Source organism: Zea mays, chromosome 4 (genome assembly GCF_902167145.1).
Source record: "Zea mays cultivar B73 chromosome 4, Zm-B73-REFERENCE-NAM-5.0, whole genome shotgun sequence".
NCBI classification, from domain to species: Eukaryota; Viridiplantae; Streptophyta; class Magnoliopsida; order Poales; family Poaceae; genus Zea; species Zea mays.
In genome coordinates, this window is record NC_050099.1 from 188,957,295 (window position 1) to 188,977,065 (window position 19,771).

General features: G+C 54.1%; 2 protein-coding genes across 4 annotated transcripts in view; both read right to left on the minus strand.

The window, feature by feature from the left end:
- On the minus strand, positions 1–3,943 carry LOC103654272 (uncharacterized). 2 transcript variants are annotated; one of them, XM_035967101.1, is made up of 3 exons: positions 3,860–3,943; positions 902–1,087; positions 1–825 (listed from the first exon to the last, which is right to left on the minus strand). In XM_035967101.1, exons 2-3 carry the CDS (start codon positions 1,067–1,069, stop codon positions 385–387), a joined length of 609 nt encoding a protein of 202 aa, XP_035822994.1. In that variant the 5' UTR covers positions 1,070–1,087; positions 3,860–3,943; the 3' UTR covers positions 1–384. The 2 variants fall into 2 exon arrangements, with proteins under 2 accessions (XP_035822994.1, NP_001354488.1); NM_001367559.1 differs by lacking the exon at positions 3,860–3,943 and having other exon boundaries at positions 244–825; positions 902–1,153.
- The window catches only part of LOC100194299 (uncharacterized), a 24,920-nt gene continuing 8,830 nt past the window's right edge, over positions 3,682–19,771 (minus strand). Inside the window, exon 12 of one of the 2 annotated variants that reach the window (XM_035966685.1) lies at positions 3,682–3,985. The gene's annotated coding sequence lies outside the window, so the exon portion shown is untranslated. The remainder of the gene's footprint in view (positions 3,986–19,771) is intronic. The other variant, NM_001309895.1, reaches the window with a different exon arrangement.

Below are 19,771 nucleotides of genomic sequence, written 5' to 3' on the forward strand. Positions count from 1 at the left end.
TTTGGGAAATTTTTAAGAGTTTTATTATGCTTATTTATTAGTGTCCAGTTGTCAACGAACAAAACAGTTCTACTGATGTGCACACCATGTGAATCCAAACTCGTCCAAATAGCTGACTCTCAGCTCATCCCAGCTCTACCAAAAGGTGAACCTCTCAAACTTCTGTAGCAGCCGTTGTGCAAAAAACTCTACTTCACATCAAGATCCCTCAGCTAGCTTCGTCTTGGTTCTTAGTTTCTATTTCTTTTGAATGGTCTTGTTCTTAGTTTTCAAGTAGAAATGCTGAGAGATTATTGTTTCGGATGATCTTTTTTCATAGAATTACAGCGGCGGACAGCTAGTTTTGTTCTGTCTTGCTTGTCGACGACAAATGGAGGTACCCACTCATGCCCAAAGGGTCTCTTTCTTGAGGCACGCCTCCTGCAGCGCCATTGCAGTGTTCCCCGCAGAGCCGAAGCCACCCAGCATCTGCTGCTGCTGATGAGCTGCACCAGCGCTGCCCAACGTGTTCATCATCAGACCATTCTGCACGAGCAGGCTGCCGTAAGCCTCGCACTCCATCGTCTGCTGCTGCTGGTGGTGGTGATAGAGTTGTTGTTGCTTTGCCGGTGCTGGCGCGGCAGAAGCTGCAGCTGACTCGTCGTGCTGCATCTGGACGCAGAGGATCTCGGCCTTGGCGAGGGCGAGCTGCACCTGGAGCTGGGAGACCTGCTGCTGGAGGTAGGAGATGGCGCCCACGCAGCCGTACACGGGGTCCCTCATGCGCGCGTTGGCCTCGTACACCAGGCTGCTCACGGCGTCCGCTCTCTGCTGAGCAGGCAGCTCCTGGAAATGGAGTCAGCAGCTGCTGAATGATCCGTGGATGACAGTAACGAAGGAGGAGGGTCGAAATAGAACGGACCTGCAGCATCTTGCTGACATTGCTGGCTCCGAAGACCTTATGGACGATGGCGAACTTGTGGGGGTCATCGGGAGGGAAGTAGGGTGCGAACACGCACTCCTGCGTGCACCGCCGCCGCAGCAGCTTGCACGATGCGCAGGGCGGGCTGCCGCTGCCGCTGCCGGCCATGGTGTAACCTGCAGCGTTCTGGTCCTCACAAGGTTTTAGAGCGAGCAGAGTGCAGAGAGGATGGTTGCAAAGGGAAGGGGGGAGACTGCCGGGTGCAGAGCCTCCTCTTTTATACACCCAGGCCAGGCTAGAGAGAGGAACAAAGCAGGTTGACGATAGGTTGGAACTTGGAGATGATTGGCGTGGAGATGGGCGAGATCAGATAGTTTGCATTAATAACTAGCAGAGTACCAGGTCAGGACAAACATGATAGAGTATAGATTTTTGCTTAGTTTTCTATTATTGTCATGCTGATCTATCAGCTAGTGACCTTCCCTTAGCTTCCAGCTAGATCACAGGCACATCAAGCCTGTTGTGGATGTGTAGTGCTGTACCAGTACAGTGTGTAATGGTTCTTGTATATGCTTGTTTTTTTTTCTTTGTCTGTGTATTTAGCAGCCACGATCAACGAGGTTGGTTGGTCGCAGCAGAAAGTCTTTATCTCCAAATAATTAACTAGAAACAAGAAAGAAAGCTAAACATGCATAGAGAGTCTATATGTACGCGTTCAGGGTCCATGGACTATTCTATACGTCTCCCAATCAGTACAGTTGTGGCATGGAATTTCTACCTCCGTTTTCCACTTGCTGCAGCAGTCGGCAATATGAAGTGCATGTATGCATCACTTGAGAGTTGACACCTCAAACTCTGCCAAGAAGAAAGAAAAAAGAACCCAAGACTACTGCATTGTTGATTGTCAGAGATGAAAAATTAAAACCCATGTTCCATGTAAATGGCTCACATGCATTGCGACTAGCTAAACCTCTTATGAAATTAGAACAGGGCAGGGAATCGGCGGGGGGGTCAATCCAAAGGATGCCTCTGTAATGTTCTCTTGGCATTGTATTCACGTGGTCAGCTGTCTCCCTGTGGATCATTGCTCCACCCCAATTCAATTTTAAATATTAGACACGGCCACATCATGATAGGTTCAATCTAACCCACATAAATTAAAGGGTCACTAAACATTGCATAGCAGAAGACGACAGAGTATTAGTGTAGCAAAGATGAAGGAGAAAGTTGACACGTATGTACTGTAAGCAGTAGGTGAGGAGGAGTGGCTGGCTACCCATGCCATGCATGAGGCCATGACAACAGCAAGATTAGGGATTTGTCGCATGCATTAGCATCACAACAGTGGACAGTGGAGTATATGTTGTCCACCATATTAGCAGGCATTCGTGTATTAACTAGGAACTAAAGTTGTAGCAGGAGACAAGACAAGTATGCTATACCTACATACATCGACCATATGCATGCAGCATGCAGTAGTAGTGGTGACATGTGTACAAGATAGAGGGGTGACACATGTACCAGCAGTCGGATGAGGACTCCACAACAATCTCACTATATTTTACCCACACTTGTTCCCAATCTACATGACAGAACAAATTCATGCACGTACAATATCAGCTTACAGTGACGTCTCTACCCGTGCATTAATCTTAACTAATTTCCTGCTACTATGAAAATGGAAAATCAAACGGAACAGAAGTACAGAACAAGGTCTCTGCGACGATTGATCTTTCGGACAAGACGCCTTAATTGACTCCCTGTCTCTTACAGAGCATCGGCTTTCTAATTTTCTCACCGAACGCATGAATCCATCCATGAGACGGAATGGCGTACGACACCACATGATCAAGTGACCTCCATAGTCCAGACCAGGAGGCAGGAATTCTAAACAGAGGTTGCAGCCATGCGTGAGTGCACATGCGACTGCTGTCAAAAGCAAACCTTCCCGAGGTTTGATTGGTCCCTAATATGGACGGATGCCATGCCATTCAAGTACAACTGCGGCTGCCCTGCCCAGCCCAGGCCCCTACCACTACAACATTAAGCTCTGCCGACAGTGTTAGTTTCACAGCCTGTGTAAAAGTCTTCAGATCTTTCCAAGTCAAAATTCGAACGGCCACCGAGTGCTCACCGACATGGCTATGACCACCCACATCTACCCTTTTACATTAGCATCCAAAGTCTCCTCGCTGGAATAAGCAGCGGGTGTCCTTTTTTTTTTGAAACACGACAACGTGATCCCCAGCTGAGCACTTTAGACTCAGATGGAGGATCCAGGATCAACTCTACCAGGATAGACCTGGGCAAGTAACAATTTTCCCGTAGCATGTGCTCTGGGATCATAGTCAGAATATTCCACTGCCACATGTTAAGTAGCTGACGTTCAAAGGTATAAAGCCAATGCTTATTACTTCCAGCTACAGACCTTCTAGATTTCCAGGTGTTTCCAAGAGCATATATCAAAAAGGAAACCACCAAGTGTTTGTTTAACGGAAACGGGACAAATTTTGTGAGTTGTGACAACTGTTTCTCCTGTGCATTTGTGCCTAATAGCACATTTCCACAGAAAAAACATAAACTTGCCCCTTTTTCGTTTTTTTAAAGAAAGACGATAATGGATCATGATCCAAATGGTTCTTCACAAAATGTTAATGTTAGGACCCTAAATAAAATTTACTTCAAAAATGAATAGAAATAGGACCCTCCTTAAATATTATAGTGTAAAATTTAGAGCCCATTGTCAACCCTAATGGTGGGTCATTTCCGAAGCAGTAGTCTAAAAAATACAGTGATTCCCGCATTGTTCTCCAACACTCAATTCAACAGTCAGCAACAAATTCCAGTTTCATATTATTATAAGGCGATATGTCGATCATGGCGGACAGGCGGAGTTACTATTTTATTATTGTTCAACACATGAAAAACAGTCTGCAGACATTGAAGATAGCAACTTACTTGCACAGTGAGTATGCTACCAAAGGATGCAACTACTCTTCAACGTATTTGTCTTAATGTTGAATCAAAGACCCATCCATAACTCCACTTCATGTCTCCATTTGCATAAATTGTCACCTAACTGATCTGCATGTAAATAAAGCAAATTAAGGCTTTCCAAATTTAGTAAGCGCGACTATGTATAGCTAGCAATACTTCCTGCGATCAGATTGAGCAGAGCATGCAACCATGCTGCAATATGTGGTTAAGGATTTTAGTAATGTAATCAGCAAACTTTTTGTATTAAATATGCCAATGACAAATGGCATGATTCATGTGAGCATCTCATTTCTACGCAGTTGACTTTTAGTTAAACTTTTTGAGCTGAAACAAGACATGTTGATCTAGTCACGGTTTATTTATTTATTTTTTCATGGATCCAATGTCATAACATTAAGCTGAAAAATACTGTGATCTGTTTGATGGAATAAATCTTGAGCATCTAGAGGACAGCCTGCTTTTGACTGTCCTTTGTAGTCCTTTAGCATCTAGAGGAGCTTGACTGTCCTCTGTAGTCTCTTTAGCATCTAGAGGACAACAGTCGCTTTTTGACTGTCCTCTGTAGTCGATTTAGCATCTAGAGGACAACAGTCGCTTTTGACTGTCCTCTGTAGTCTCTTTAGCATCTAGAGGACAATCCTGTTGTGTAGTGTGTGTGAGAAGGTGTGGTAGTGCAGCCCCTAGGGCTATAAATATGTGTCCCCAACCCCTCTAAGGGTATGGCATTGTGTAGTGTTTGAGGAAATAAACAGAAAATTGCCCCAACTCATAGTGTCATCCTCTTGATGAGAGTTAGAGTCCATCTACTTACAATTGGTATCGGAGCCAAACTATCCTGCAGCCTAAACATCTCGTGCTCATCTCCTTCCCGCGCCTCTACCCACACTCAGTCGGCAGCAAGAGCTCCAACTGTTCCTTCCTCTCCTGCTCAGACGAGCAGCCTTTCGTCTGAGACAGCCTCTTCCACACGCAGCGACCCCTCACTAGCCCACCATGTCCCTACGCTCGATCACTTCGAGTGCGCGGCGCCAGCAAGAGGCCGAGGTCGCCGCGGCACAAGAACGCGAGCGAGCAGCAGCGGCGGCTGCAGCGACAGCGGCGAGGGCAGCACGGTTGGCGGCGGCGGAACTGGCAGCGGCGAGAGCGGAAGTAGAAGCAGCGGAGGCGGCGGATGCTGCACGTGCGGCGGCAACAGAGCTCGAGGTTCTGCGCGGCAGTAGATCTGGCAGCTCTGCTTCTGTCGACGACAACACCGACGAAGAGCTCAGGCTGGCGAGGGAAGCAGCGCGAGAGCAGGCGGCACGGTGGGCAGCCGTGCATCCCCATGGGGGCGCGCGTGGCGGCAGCCCAGATAGGCGCCGACGCGCTGACGGCGCTCCAGGCGAGGGCGCACGCGGCGGCAGCCCAGACGGGCGTAGACACGCCAGCGGTGCTCCCGGCGGCGGCGACCGAGTCGACGGAGATCGCGGCCTCTACAGGCGGCGCGGTTCTCCCTCCCCGGATCGGTACCATGGTCGCCGCATGGCCCATGCCATTGTCAGGGACATCGGTCCCGGCGGTGGGTGGCCTACCCTCACCAAGACCAACTACGTCGAGTGGGCCGCGGTGATGAGGGTACTGTAGCATCCCAAAATTCAAATCTTGGCATTTTCTTAAAATGAATTTCAAATTTCATTTCAAAATGTTTGTTTGCGAGTTGATATCAGCAAATAAAATATAGTGGTCTATATTCTCTCCAAAATCCTCCTCAAATATCCTACAAATGTTTCCCCAGTGATCCCCCTCAAATTCTTCCAGAAATACCGCCCAGATATTTCCCGAGTGATCCCCTTCAAGTTCTTTCCAGAAATACTGTCCAAATATTCCACCGATATATCTCCAAGTATTTTCTTCCTAAGAAATACCTTCAGAATCATTTTTCAAGTCCCTACAAATATTTTCTTCATAATTTTCCTCATGCTCATACGTATACGTATGCCTCCAGTGTCATACGGTGAGCTCTACAAGCAAATCTCACTTATACAAGACAAATACATGCTAACCTCCCACTAATCATCTCATCCTCCCACTAATCCTCTCATCCCTCCCCCTAATCCCCCCACCATGGCTATAAATAGAGGGGCAAGGGCCTCCTCTCATCCCACCCCAAGCCATTTCATGGCAACTCTCTTCCCCCCCACACACCCACTCCATGTTCCACACAAGCACACACTAGCACAAGGATCGTTCGATCGTTCGTCCCATGTTCTTAGTTTGTTCGTTCGTTCGTCCGATCGTTCGTCCGATCGTTCATGGTTCGTTCGTCCGATCATTCGATCGTTCGTCCGTTCGTTCGTCCAAATAATCTTTTTCCTACCGTTATGCTGCCGAAATTCCGATCGTTCGTTCGTTCGATCATTCGATCGTTCATCGTTCGTTCATAGTTCCTATTCATCGTTCATCGTTCGTTCATAGTCCCTATTCATCGTTCTTCCAGATAATCTTTGTCCTGCCGTTATGCTGCCGAAATTCCGATCGTTCGTTCGTCCGATCATTCGATCGTTCGTCCGTTCGTTCATCCAAATAATCTTTTCCCTGCCGTTATGCTGCCGAAATTCCGATCGTTCGTTCGTTCGATCATTCGATCGTTCATCGTTCGTTCATAGTTCCTATTCATCGTTCATCGTTCGTACATAGTCCCCATTCATCGTTCTTCCAGATAATCTTTGTCCTGTCGTTATGCTGCCGAAATTCCGATCGTTCGTTCGTCCGATCATTCGATCGTTCGTTCGTTCGTTCATAGTTCCTATTCATCGTTCATCGTTCGTGCATGCGAACTATTCACCATCACTATTCACCGTTACTATTCATCATTACTATTCACCATCGTTACTATTCAGTGTTACTATTCATCATCGTTACTATTCATCATCGTTACTACTCATCGATGATATCTAGTAACTTTTTCGTCGTCACTATTCATCATTACTATTCATCGATTAGCCGATCACCCCAAATTTCAACTACTCATACATCATGCTATCCAGTCCACCTAAGACCAGCCAGACCCATATTCCAGTCATACGAACTCCGGTGACTGTGATTTTCCTTCCAGTAGGGAACTTCCCATCTGGTCACCCATCCCAGGTTTCTCCAAGTTGAGCACGCTTAACTTTAAGATTCCTTCGAACCAGGATTCCAAACTCATATTCCAATAATTCTCGTTTCTAAATTCTTATCAAACTATTCTCTATCCAACCATGTCATCCCTTAAGCATGGTTCATGTTCCAGAAAACTCCCAAAATACTCTTGTCTCATATTCTGCCTATAACTCTCCTGTTCATACCAAGTCAGACGATTCATTCGTCACTATTCTCACCAACAGTGAACTTCACTGTGCTACACCACATCCACTCAGCTATAAATACACCTAGCTACCCTCTCCCTCTCCACACACACTCAACACCCTCAGCCTAGGCAAACACCCCACCCACTCAGTTACTCTGCTCTGTCGGCTACACGCATAGTGTCGCTTCGCCTCCAGTCCACCCTCCTGGTAAGCACCTCCGCTCCACCACTAGTAGTATCTCAACACCACATGACACATATTCTACTCAAGACTCTACCCATCCATGTATCGCTATTTTGACCACTATACTAAATATTTGTTGGTATACTTGCCTGTTTGTATGTTTGCTTATTCATGTTGCATAGTTATCGGAGCGTTCATGTCGTCTCGTGGAGGCCAGACCTGCAAGTCTACGCCAGGCAGTGGAGCTAGAAGCCAGTTCCGCGAGCTCCCCTTCCCCCTTCGCCGAATAAGCACGGCAAGCTCACTGGATCCCTTTGATGCATAAAATACCTATGATTTTTCAACCACAACCCTCAGCCTGTTATTTTATGCATGATATGATTTTGAGACAAGTTATTATGGCCACCCAGCCGCTTGCCGCAATCAATCCCTGATATATATGTTCCAAATGATTTGAGAACAGGTGTGAGTTTTCAAAAGAAAATGCTTTTCAAAATGTGTGTGATGAAGGGTTTTCACCCTTATCACCTTGTGAGTGGGATAATCAGGGACTCCCTGGTTTAGGGGAGGGCCTAAGGTGTTGGCTCAGCTAGTTTAGGCGTGAGCAGAAGGATTGTCCACTCATATAAGGACCGGTTTGTCATCTTCACTACCTGTACTCTTTAATAGTACAACCACTCGAGACTGTGTGGGCAGTCACTCAATCTGAACTCGCACGGTCCAACCCCAGGGTTATGAAGGCTGGGGAGCACCGGGAGGATAAGGAGGGGGAAAGTTTTGTCCGGTTTGGACATAGTGGTGGCCTGACTCCTTCCGGATAACCGTTAAGGTTAGGACGTGCGAGGAAAGAAAGAGAGTCGGATTCGGGTCTCATTGGCCATGAGATCGCAGAGCCGAACTAGTGGGTAAAGTGTACCCCTCTGCGCAGAGTTCAAACCTATTCGAATAGTCTGTGTCCACAGGAATGGACGAGTCTGGTATGGTATGGCAATTAATGTTTTGTTTTCCAAAAAAAAAGATGCTTTTGAAAAGTGGTTTTTAAAAAGGTTCGGCGGTTGAGCCGTGAGCTATGGTGGACGGGAAGTCCAGTAGCTGTTTTTGAAAATGAAAACCAGTGGTAACTGCTGAGATACCTGGATGGTTTAGTCCAAGGGATTTTGTTATAATACTGAAAAACTTCCTGCTCCTTTTGGAGAGGATGCGCTTTGCAAAAATACAAAATGTTTTTCAAAACAACTCTGCATAAAATATTGTTGTTTCTGCAAAATATCCTGAGCTCCACATATTCCATACATTATATCTGATTTCCCCATTCCGCGGGTGAAGGTGGGCTGCTGAGTACGTTTGTACTCACCCTTGCTTATTTGTTGTTTTCAGAGAAAGGAGATCGGGTAAGAGTTACGACTGTTCCCAACCTTGCCTGTGGCTGTTGGACCGCTGAATTGCTTCACTGCGTATATCGGGCTGCTTCAGCCCCACTCTGATGATATGTCCCGAGTTGTGGACCAACTCTTAAAGTTGTTCGCCACCTTTATAGGTTTGTCTCGTTTAAGCAGATCTGGAATCATCTGATGTATAAATGTGTTTACTAGCCTCCTGGGACTAGTAATTGTATCACATTTGAGTCCCAGAGGATTGGGACGCTTCAGGTACGGCTCTAGGTTCGCCACATGTGGGAAGCAGTTCGGTACGACGACGTCGACTACCACGAGGATCGGCGGGCGCTGGATGCCCTCATTGTTGCAGTCCTGCCCGAGATGCAGTTTTCGCTTTTCTAGAAGCGGACTGACAAGGAGGCCTGGGACGCCATCGCTGCGACCCGCATCGGCAGCGATCGTGCCCGCAAGACCACACTGCAGGCACTTCGCAAGGAGTGGGAGAACCTGGCCTTCAAGTCAGGTGAGGATGTTGATGACTTTGCTCTTCGCCTCAACACTCTGTTGCAGAAGATGGTGCAGTTCGGCGACGACACCTACGATGAGGAGAGAGCTGTTGAGAAGCTCTTCCGTTGCATCCCCGAGAAGTACATGCAGATTGCTCGCTCGATCGAGTCTCTGCTAGACCTCTCCACGATGACGATCGAAGAGGCGATTGATCGTCTCAAGGTGGTCGACGGCGACGAACCACAGGCTCTCTCTGGGCCTATCACTATCGGCGGGAAGCTACATCACACTCGGGAGCAGTGGGAGGCCTGCCAGGATGACAAGAAGAAGGGGGAGTCCTCCTCGACACGAGGCCGCAAACGCGGCAAGCCGCGTGGAGGCGCCCAGGCCGGGGCGCGAGGACATGCTGAGGGTGGTGCACGTGGAGGTGCCCAAGGCGGCGCCGTCGGCAACAAGAAGCCGACACGAGACGACGGTTGTCACAACTGCGGCAAGCTTGGCCACTGGGCCAGGGACTGTCGGCAGCCACGACGTGGTCAGGCCAACGTCGCACAGGCGGAGGCGGAGGAGGAGGCCCTGCTCCTGGCACATGTAAGCATCGAGCCATCTCCAGCGGCACCGGCCGCAGCGGCACTCCACCTTGATGAGTCGAAAGCACGTGCTTTCCTCGGCGACGGCTCCAACAAGGACATGATCGAAGGATGGTGCCTCGACACCGGCGCCACTCATCACATGACCGGCCGACGGGAGTTCTTCACCGAGCTTGACTCTAGCGTCCGAGGCTCCGTCAAGTTTGGGGATGCCTCCAGCGTAGAGATCAAGGGCGTCGGCTCAGTCGTCTTCACCGCCGCGTCTGGTGAGCACAGGCTGCTCACCGGAGTCTACTACATCCCCGCGTTGAGGAACTCTATCATCAGCTTGGGACAGCTGGATGAGAATGGTTCGCGCGTGGAGGTCGAGCACGGAGTCATGAGGATCTGGGATCCCTCTCGTCGCCTTCTTGCCAAGGTACGCAGGAGTCCAAATCGGCTATACATCCTCAATGTGAAGGTGGCACAACCTTGCTGCCTTGCTGCTCGTCGAGACGACGGGGCATGGCAGTGGCACGAGCGCTTCGGGCACCTTAACTTCGAGGCCCTGAAGCGGCTCAGTGCAAGGAGATGGTACGAGGCCTGCCGTGCCTTGACCATGTGGAGCAATTCTGCGATGTCTGCGTGCTGACAAAGCAGAGACGGCTCCCCTTTCCCCAGCAGTCGAGCTTCCGAGTCAAGGAGAGGCTCGAGCTCGTGCATGGGGACTTGTGTGGCCCGGTGACACCAGCCACACCGGGAGGACGACGCTACTTCTTGCTGCTCGTCGACGATCTCTCCCGCTACATGTGGGTGATGATCCTTGGCAGCAAGGGAGAGGCTGCGAACGCCATCGGGCGTGTGCAGGTCGCTGCGGAGGCGGAGTCTACTTCTTGCTGCTCGTCGACGATCTCTCCCGCTACATGTGGGTGATGATCCTTGGCAGCAAGGGAGAGGCTGCGAACGCCATCAGGCGTGTGCAGGTCGCTGCGGAGGCGGAGTGCGGCCGCAAGCTGCGCGTGCTGCGCACCGACAACGGCGGCGAATTCACGGCGGCTGAGTTCGCGTCGTACTGCGCAGATGAGGGCGTTCAGCGCCACTACTCCGCGCCGTACAGCCCGCAGCAGAACGGCGTCGTCGAGCGGCGCAACCAGACGGTTGTGGGGATGGCTCGGCTCTCCTCAAGCAGAGAGGAATGCCAGCTGTCTTCTGGGGAGAGACGGTGGTGACAGCGGTTTACATCCTCAACCGCTCGCCCACCAAGGCTCTCAACGGGATGACACCGTACGAGGCTTGGCATGGGCGCAAGCCGGCGGTCTCTCACCTACGGGTCTTCGGCTGCCTCGCATTCACCAAGGAGCTTGGCCACATCAGCAAGCTCGACGATAGGAGCACCCCGGGGGTGTTCATTAGCTACGCGGAGGGCTCGAAGGCCTACCGCATCCTTGACCCAAGAACACAGTGTGTGCGCACGGCGCGCGACGTAGTGTTCGACGAAGGGCGAGGATGGGCGTGGGACAAGGTGGTGGACGACGACACGACCCCGACGTACGACTTCACCATCGAGTACGACCACTTTGAGGGAGCTGGGGGAGTATGCAACTCTTCTCCGAGCAGGTCTACCCCAGCCCCCAAGTCTCCACCGACTCCAGCGCCAAACTCTCCAGCTCCTGCTACAACAAGCTCTTCACCACCACGCACTCCAGCCACGACTCCGGCTGCAGCGAGCTCTTCGCCACCACGTACTCCAGCACCGACGGTACCCTCTCCGGAAACGTCCTCTCTGACACCAGCTCGTGTCGAGCACGACCCAATGGAGCTCGTGACCCCTCTGTCCCGCGACGAGGAGCGCGTCGACGCGTGCTACGACGGCGAGCCGTTGCGGTATCGAAGGGTGGAGGGCCTTCTCATCGACCCGTCGGTACCAGGCCCTGCATCTCGCATTCTGGCAGGAGAGTTGCATCTTGCATGCGACGATGGTGAGCCTCAGTCTTTCGCGGAGGCCGAGAAACATGCGGCTTGGCGTGCCGCGATGCAGTCGGAGATGGACGCGGTTGAGACGAACCGCACCTGGGAGCTCGCTGATCTCCCTCATGGTCATCGCGCGATCACCCTTAAATGGGTGTTCAAACTGAAGAGGGATGAAGCCGGCGCCATCGTCAAGCACAAGGCTCGCTTGGTGGCACGCGGTTTCCTACAGCAGGAGGGGATCGACTTCGACGATGCTTTCGCCCCCGTGGCACGGATGGAATCCGTGCGACTCCTCCTTGCGCTGTCAGCCCAGCAGGGCTGGCACGTTCATCACATGGACGTCAAGTCGACGTTTCTCAACGACGACTTAAAGGAGGAGGTCTACGTACACCAGCCGCCAGGTTTTGCGATCCCTGGCAAGGAGGGCAAGGTGTTGCGCCTGCGCAAGGCTCTCTATGGCCTGCGACAGGCACCGAGGGCGTGGAATGCCAAGCTGGATTCCACGCTCAAAGGAATGGGTTTCACGCTAAGCCCGCACGAGGCGGTCATCTATCGGCGGGGCAATGGAGACAATGTCCTGCTGGTGGGTGTCTACGTCGACGACTTGGTGATCACCGGCGCCAAGGATGCAGAGGTGGCAGCGTTCAAGGAAGAGATAAAGGCCACCTTCCAAATGAGTGACCTGGGGCACCTCTCCTTCTACCTGGGGATTGAGGTGCACCAGGGGGGCTCCGGGATCACACTTCGCCAGACCGCCTACGCCAAGCACATTGTTGAGCTGACTGGGCTCACCGACTGCAACCCAGCTCTCACTCCGATGGAGGAGAGGCTGAAGCTGAGTCGCGACAGCACGACGGAGGAGGTGGACGCTACACAGTACCGGCGTCTTGTGGGGAGCCTTCGCTACCTCGTCCACACACGGTCTGACTTGGCATACTCCGTCGGCTACGTTAGTCGGTTTCTGCAGCGACCGACGATGGAGCATGAGCAGGCTGTAAAGAGGATCATCCGCTATGTTGTGGGGACTCTCGACCACGGTCTCTACTACCCGAGGTGCCCTGGGGAGGCACACCTTGTCGGGTACAGCGATAGCGACCACGCCGGCGACACCAGCAAGAGCACAAGCGGGATCCTCTTCTTCCTCGGCAAGTGCCCCATCAGCTGGCAGTCGGTCAAGCAGCAGGTGGTGGCCATGTCCAGCTGCGAGGCCGAGTACATAGCGGCGTCCACTGCTTCGACTCAGGCTCTCTGGCTGGCTCGACTGCTCGGTGATCTCCTCGGGAGAGACACTGGAGCGGTGTAACTCAGGGTGGACAGCCAGTCCGCTCTGGCATTGGCCAAGAACCCCGTGTTCCATGAACGGAGCAAGCACATCCAGCTGAGATACCACTTCATCCGAGACTGCTTGGCAGAAGGGAGCATCAAGGCGCGCTACATCAACACCAAGGATCAGCTTGCAGACCTGCTCACCAAGCCCTTGGGAAGATCAAGTTTGTTGAGCTTTGCTCCAGCCTCCAGGTCCGGGATGGCCCAACTTTCTCACAAGACGACGCCCAAGACTTAGGGGGAGAATGATGGAATAAGTCTTGAGCATCTAGAGGACAGCCTGCTTTTGACTGTCCTCTGTAGTCCTTTAGCATCTAGAGGACAGCTTGACTGTCCTCTGTAGTCTCTTTAGCATCTAGAGGACAGCAGTCGCTTTTTGACTGTCCTCTGTAGTCGCTTTAGCATCTAGAGGACAACAGTCGTTTTTGACTATCCTCTGTAGTCTCTTTAGCATCTAGAGGACAATCCTGTTGTGTAGTGTGTGTGAGAAGGTGTGGTAGTGCAGCCCCTAGGGCTATAAATATGTGTCCCCAACCCCTCTAAGGGTATGGCATTGTGTAGTGTTTGAGAAAATAAACAGAAAATTGCCCCAACTCATAGTGTCATCCTCTTGATGAGAGTTAGAGTCCCTCTACTTACACTGTTTTGGAGAGTTTGTGAACAGAGATCGTGGACGAGGACGGCTGGCATGCACATGCTGCCAATTGTAAGTAGAGGGACTCTAACTCTCATCAAGAGGATGACACTATGAGTTGGGGCAATTTTCTGTTTATTTCCTCAAACACTACACAATGCCATACCCTTAGAGGGGTTGGGGACACATATTTATAGCCCTAGGGGCTGCACTACCACACCTTCTCACACACACTACACAACAGGATTGTCCTCTAGATGCTAAAGAGACTACAGAGGACAGTCAAAAAGCGACTGTTGTCCTCTAGATGCTAAAGCGACTACAGAGGACAGTCAAAAAGTGACTGCTGTCCTCTAGATGCTAAAGCGACTACAGAGGACAGTCAAAAAGCGACTGTTGTCCTCTAAATGCTAAAGGACTACAGAGGACAGTCAAAAGCAGGCTGTCCTCTAGATGCTCAAGACTTATTCCATCATTCTCCCCCTAAGTCTTGGGCGTCGTCTTGTGAGAAAGTTGAGCCATCCCGGACCTGGAGGCTGGAGCAAAGCTCAACAAACTTGATCTTCCCAAGGGGCTTGGTGAGCAGGTCTGCAAGCTGATCCTTGGTGTTGATGTAGCGTGCCTTGATGCTCCCTTCTGCCAAGCAGTCTCGGATGAAGTGGTATCTCAGCCGGATGTGCTTGCTCCGTTCATGGAACACGGGGTTCTTGGCCAATGCCAGAGCGGACTGGCTGTCCACCCTGAGTTCCACCGCTCCAGTGTCTCTCCCGAGGAGATCACCGAGCAGTCGAGCCAGCCAGAGCGCCTAAGTCGAAGCAGTGGACGCCGCTATGTACTCGGCCTCGCAGCTGGACATGGCCACCACCTGCTGCTTGACCGACTGCCAGCTAATGAGGCACTTGCCGAGGAAGAAGAGGATCCCGCTTGTGCTCTTGCTAGTGTCGATGTCGCCGGCGTGGTCGCTGTCGCTGTACCCGACAAGGTGTGCCTCCCCAGGGCACCTCGGGTAGTAGAGACCGTGGTCGAGAGTCCCCGCAACATAGCGGATGATCCTCTTCACAGCCTGCTCATGCTCCGTCGTCGGTCGCTGCAAGAACCGACTAACGTAGCCGACGGAGTATGCCAAGTCAGGCCGTGTGTGGACGAGGTAGCGAAGGCTCCCCACAAGACGCCGGTACTGAGTAGCATCCACCTCCTCCGTCGTGCTGTCGCGACTCAGCTTCAGCCTCTCCTCCATCGGAGTGAGAGCTGGGTTGCAGTCGGTGAGCCCAGCCAGCTCAACAATGCGCCTGGCATAGGCGGTCTGGCGAAGTGTGATCCCGGAGTCTCCCTGGTGCACCTCAATCCCCAGGTAGAAGGAGAGATGCCCCAGGTCACTCATTTGGAAGGTGGCCTTTATCTCTTCCTTGAACGCTGCCACCTCTGCATCCTTGGCGCCGGTGATCACCAAGTCGTCGACGTAGACACCCACCAGCAGGGCATTTTCTCCATTGCCCCGCCGATAGATGGCCGCCTCGTGCGGGCTTGGCATGAAGCCCATCCTCTTGAGCGTGGAATCCAGCTTGGCATTCCACGCCCTTGGTGCCTGACGCAAGCCGTAGAGAGCCTTGCGCAGGCGCAACACCTTGCCCTCCTTGCCAGGGATCGCAAAACCTGGCGGCTGGTGTACATAGACCTCCTCCTTTAAGTCGCCGTTAAGAAACGCCGACTTGACATCCATGTGATGAACATGCCAGCCCTTCAGGGCTGCCAGCGCGAGGAGTCGCACAGATTCCATCCGTGCTACAGGGGCGAAGGCATCGTCGAAGTCGATCCCCTCCTGCTGCAAGAAACCGTGTGCCACCAAGCGAGCCTTATGCTTGACGATGGCGCCGGCTTCATCCCTCTTCAGTTTGAACACCCACTTAAGGGTGATCGCGCGATGACCATGAGGGAGATCAGCGAGCTCCAAAGTGCGGTTCGTCTCAACCGCGTCCATCTCCGACTGCATCGCGGCACGCCAAGCCGCATGTTTCTCGGCCTCCGCGAAAGACCGAGGCTCACCATCGTCGCATGCAAGATGCAACTCTCCTGCCAGAATGCGAGATGCAGGGCCTGGCACCGACGGGTCGATGAGAAGGCCCTCCACCCTTCGATACCGCAACGGCTCGCCGTCGTAGCACGCGTCGACGCGCTCCTCGTCGCGGGACAGAGGGGTCACGAGCTCCACTGGGTCGTGCTCGACACGAGCTGGTGTCGGAGAGGACGTTCCCGGAGAGGGTACCGTCGGTGCTGGAGTACGTGGTGGCGAAGAGCTCGCTGTAGCCGGAGTCGTGGCTGTAGTGCGTGGTGGTGAAGAGCTCGTTGTAGCAGGAGCTGGAGAGTGTGGCGCTAGAGTCGGTGGAGACTTGGGGGCTGGGGTAGACCTGCTCGGAGAAGAGTTGCCTACTCCCCCAGCTCCCTCAAAGTGGACGTACTCGATGGTGAAGTCGTACGTCGGAGTCGTGCCGTCGTCCACCGCCTTGTCCCACGCCCATCCTCGCCCTTCGTCGAACACTACGTCGCGCGCCGTGCGCACACGCTGTGTTCTTGGGTCAAGGATGCGGTAGGCCTTCGAGCCCTCCGCGTAGCCAATGAACACCCCCGGGGTGCTCCTATCGTCGAGCTTGCTGATGTGGCCAAGCTCCTTGGTGAACGCGAGGCAGCCGAAGACCCGTAGGTGAGAGACCGCCGGCTTGCGCCCATGCCAAGCCTCGTACGGTGTCATCCCGTTGAGAGCCTTGGTGGGCGAGCGGTTGAGGATGTAAACCGCTGTCACCACCGCCTCTCCCCAGAGGACAGCTGGCATTCCTCTCTGCTTGAGGAGAGCCCGAGCCATCCCCACAACCGTCTGGTTGCGCCGCTCGACGACGCCGTTCTGCTGCGGGCTGTACGGCGCGGAGTAGTGGCGCTGAACGCCCTCATCCGCGCAGTACGACGCGAACTCAGCCGCCGTGAATTCGCCGCCGTTGTCGGTGCGCAGCACGCGCAGCTTGCGGCCGCACTCCGCCTCCGCAGCGACCTGCACACGCCTGATGGCGTTCGCAGCCTCTCCCTTGCTGCCCAGGATCATCACCCACATGTAGCGGGAGAGATCGTCGACGAGCAGCAAGAAGTAGCGTCGTCCTCCTGGTGTGGCTGGTGTCACCGGGCCACACAAGTCCCCATGCACGAGCTCGAGCCTCTCCTTGGCTCGGAAGCTCGACTGCTGGGGAAAGGGGAGCCGTCTCTGCTTTGTCAACACGCAGACATCGCAGAATTGCTCCACATGGTCAAGGCACGGCAGGCCTCGTACCATCTCCTTGGCACTGAGCCGCTTCAGGGCCTCGAAGTTAAGGTGCCCGAAGCGCTCGTGCCACTGCCATGCCCCGTCGTCTCGACGAGCAGCAAGGCAGCAAGGTTGTGACACCTTCACATTGAGGATGTATAGTCGATTTAGACTCATGTGTACCTTGGCAAGAAGGCGACGAGAGGGATCCCAGATCCTCATGACTCCGTGCTCGACCTCCACGCGCGAACCGTTCTCATCCAGCTGTCCCAAGCTGATGATAGAGTTCCTCAACGCGGGGATGTAGTAGACTCCGGTGAGCAGCCTGTGCTCACCAGACGCGGCGGTGAAGACGACTGAGCCGGCGCCCTTGATCTCTACGCCGAAGGCGTCCCCAAACTTGACGGAGCCTCGTACGCTAGAGTCAAGCTCGGTGAAGAACTCCCGTCGGCCGGTCATGTGATGAGTGGCGCCGGTGTCGAGGCATCATCCTTCGATCATGTCCTTGTTGGAGCCATCGCCGAGGAAAGCGCGTGCTTTCGACTCATCAAGGTGGAGGAGTGCCGCTGCGGCCGGTGCTGCTGGAGATGGCTCGATGCTTGCATGTGCCAGGAGCAGGGCCTCCTCCTCCGCCTCCGCCTGTGCGACGTTGGCCTGGCCACGTCGTGGCTGCCGACAATCCCTAGCCCAGTGGCCAAGCTTGCCGCAGTTGTGGCAGCCGTCGTCTCGTGCCGGCTTCTTGTTGCCGACGGCGCCGCCTTGGGCACCTCCACGTGCACCACCCTCAGCATGTCCTCGCGCCCCGGCCTGGGCGTCTCCACGCGCCTTGCGCGGCTTGCCGCGTTTGCGGCCTCGTGTCGAGGAGGACTCCCCCTTCTTCTTGTCACCCTGGCAGGCCTCTCACTGCTCCTGAGTGAGATGTAGCTTCCCGCCGATAGTGATAGGCCCAGAGAGAGCCTGTGGTTCGTCGCCGTCGACCACCTTGAGGCGACCAATCGCCTCTTCGATCGTCATCGTGGAGAGGTCTAGCAGAGACTCGATCGAGCGAGCAATCTGCCTGTACTTCTCGGGGATGCAGCGGAAGAGCTTCTCAACAGCTCTTTCCTCATCGTAGGTGTCGTCGCCGAACTGCACCATCTTCTGCAACAGAGTGTTGAGGCGGAGAGCAAAGTCATCAACATCCTCACCTGGCTTGAAGGCCAGGTTCTCCCACTCCTTGCGAAGTGCCTGCAGTGTGGTCTTGCAGGCACGATCGCTACCGATGCGGGTCGCAGCGATGGCGTCCCAGGCCTCCTTGGCAGTCCGCTTCTGGGAAAGCGAAAACTGCATCTCGGGCGGGACTGCAGCAATGAGGGCATCCAGCGCCCGCCGATCCTCGTGGTAGTCGACGTCGTCGTAACGAACTGCTTCCCACATGTGGCGAACCTGGAGTCGTACCCTCATCACCGCGGCCCACTCGACGTAGTTGGTCTTGGTGAGGGTAGGCCACCCACCGCCGGGACTAGGGCTGGAAAAAAAGCTCGAGGCTCGCGAGCCGGCTCGGGCTCGATCAGGCTCGGCTCGGCTCGGTGAGGCTCGCGAGCCTAAACGAGCCCGAGCCGAGCCTAATTCTGCGGCTCGCTACACTAACGAGCCGAGCCGAGCCGGCTTGGTGAGGCTCGCGAGCCGGCTCGAGGCTCGGTCCAAACTACTGCTTACTCGAATCTCCGTTGACCAGTGTGTAATTGTGCTGTTTTGGTCACAACTCACAAGGAACTAGAGTGAAGGGACATAATTTTTTATTACATGGAACATATTGTGCTTCAAATTTGAGCTAATGACTATAATTAATGTTGTTGAGTACTTGAGTGTACAGGCTCGCGAGCCGAGCCGAGCCGGCTCGCGAGCCTATACCGAGCCGAGCCGAGCCTCATTACCGAGCTCGCTAAGTGACCGAGCCGAGCCTGGCTCGGCTCGCTATTCCACCGAGCCTCACCGAGCCGAGCCGAGCCTGGCTCGGCTCGGCTCGTTTCCAGCCCTAGCCGGGACCGATGTCCCTGACAATGGCCTGGGCCATGCGGCGACCATGGTACCGATCCGGGGAGGGAGAACCGCGCCGCCTGTAGAGGCCGCGATCTCCGTCGACTCTGTCGCCGCCGCCGGGAGCACCGCCGGCGCGTCTACGCCCGTCTGGGCTGCCGCCGCGTGCGCCCCCGCCTGGAGCGCCGTCAGCGCGGCGGCGCCTATCCGGGCTGCCGCCACGCGCGCCCCCATGGGGATGCGCGGCTGCCCACTGTGCCGCCTGCTCTCGCGCTGCTTCCCTCGCCAGCCTGAGCTCTTCGTCGGTGTTGTCGTCGACAGAAGCAGACCTGCCAGCTCTACTGCCGCGCAGAACCTCGAGCTCTGTTGCCGCCGCACGTGCAGCATCCGCCGCCTCCGCTGCTTCTACTTCCGCTCTCGCCGCTGCCAGTTCCGCCGCCGCCAACCGTGCTGCCCTCGCCGCTGTCGCTGCAGCCGCTGCTGCTGCTCGCTCGCGTTCTTGTGCCGCGGCGACCTCGGCCTCCTGCTGGCGCCGCGCACTCGAAGTGGCCGAGCGTAGGGACATGGTGGGCTAGTGTGGGGTCGCTGCGTGTGGAAGAGGCTGTCTCAGACGAAAGGCTGCTCGTCTGAGCAGGGGAGGAAGGAACAGTTGGAGCTCTTGCTGCCGACTGAG

Excerpts from the sequence above, each read along its gene's own strand:
- LOC103654272 (XM_035967101.1), bottom strand. The coding sequence starts at position 1,069 with ATGGCCGGCAGCGGCAGCGGCAGCCCGCCCTGCGCATCGTGCAAGCTG. Across the intron at positions 826-901 it reads ATGTCAGCAAGATGCTGCAG|GAGCTGCCTGCTCAGCAGAG; the intron begins GTCCGTTCTATT and ends CTCCATTTCCAG.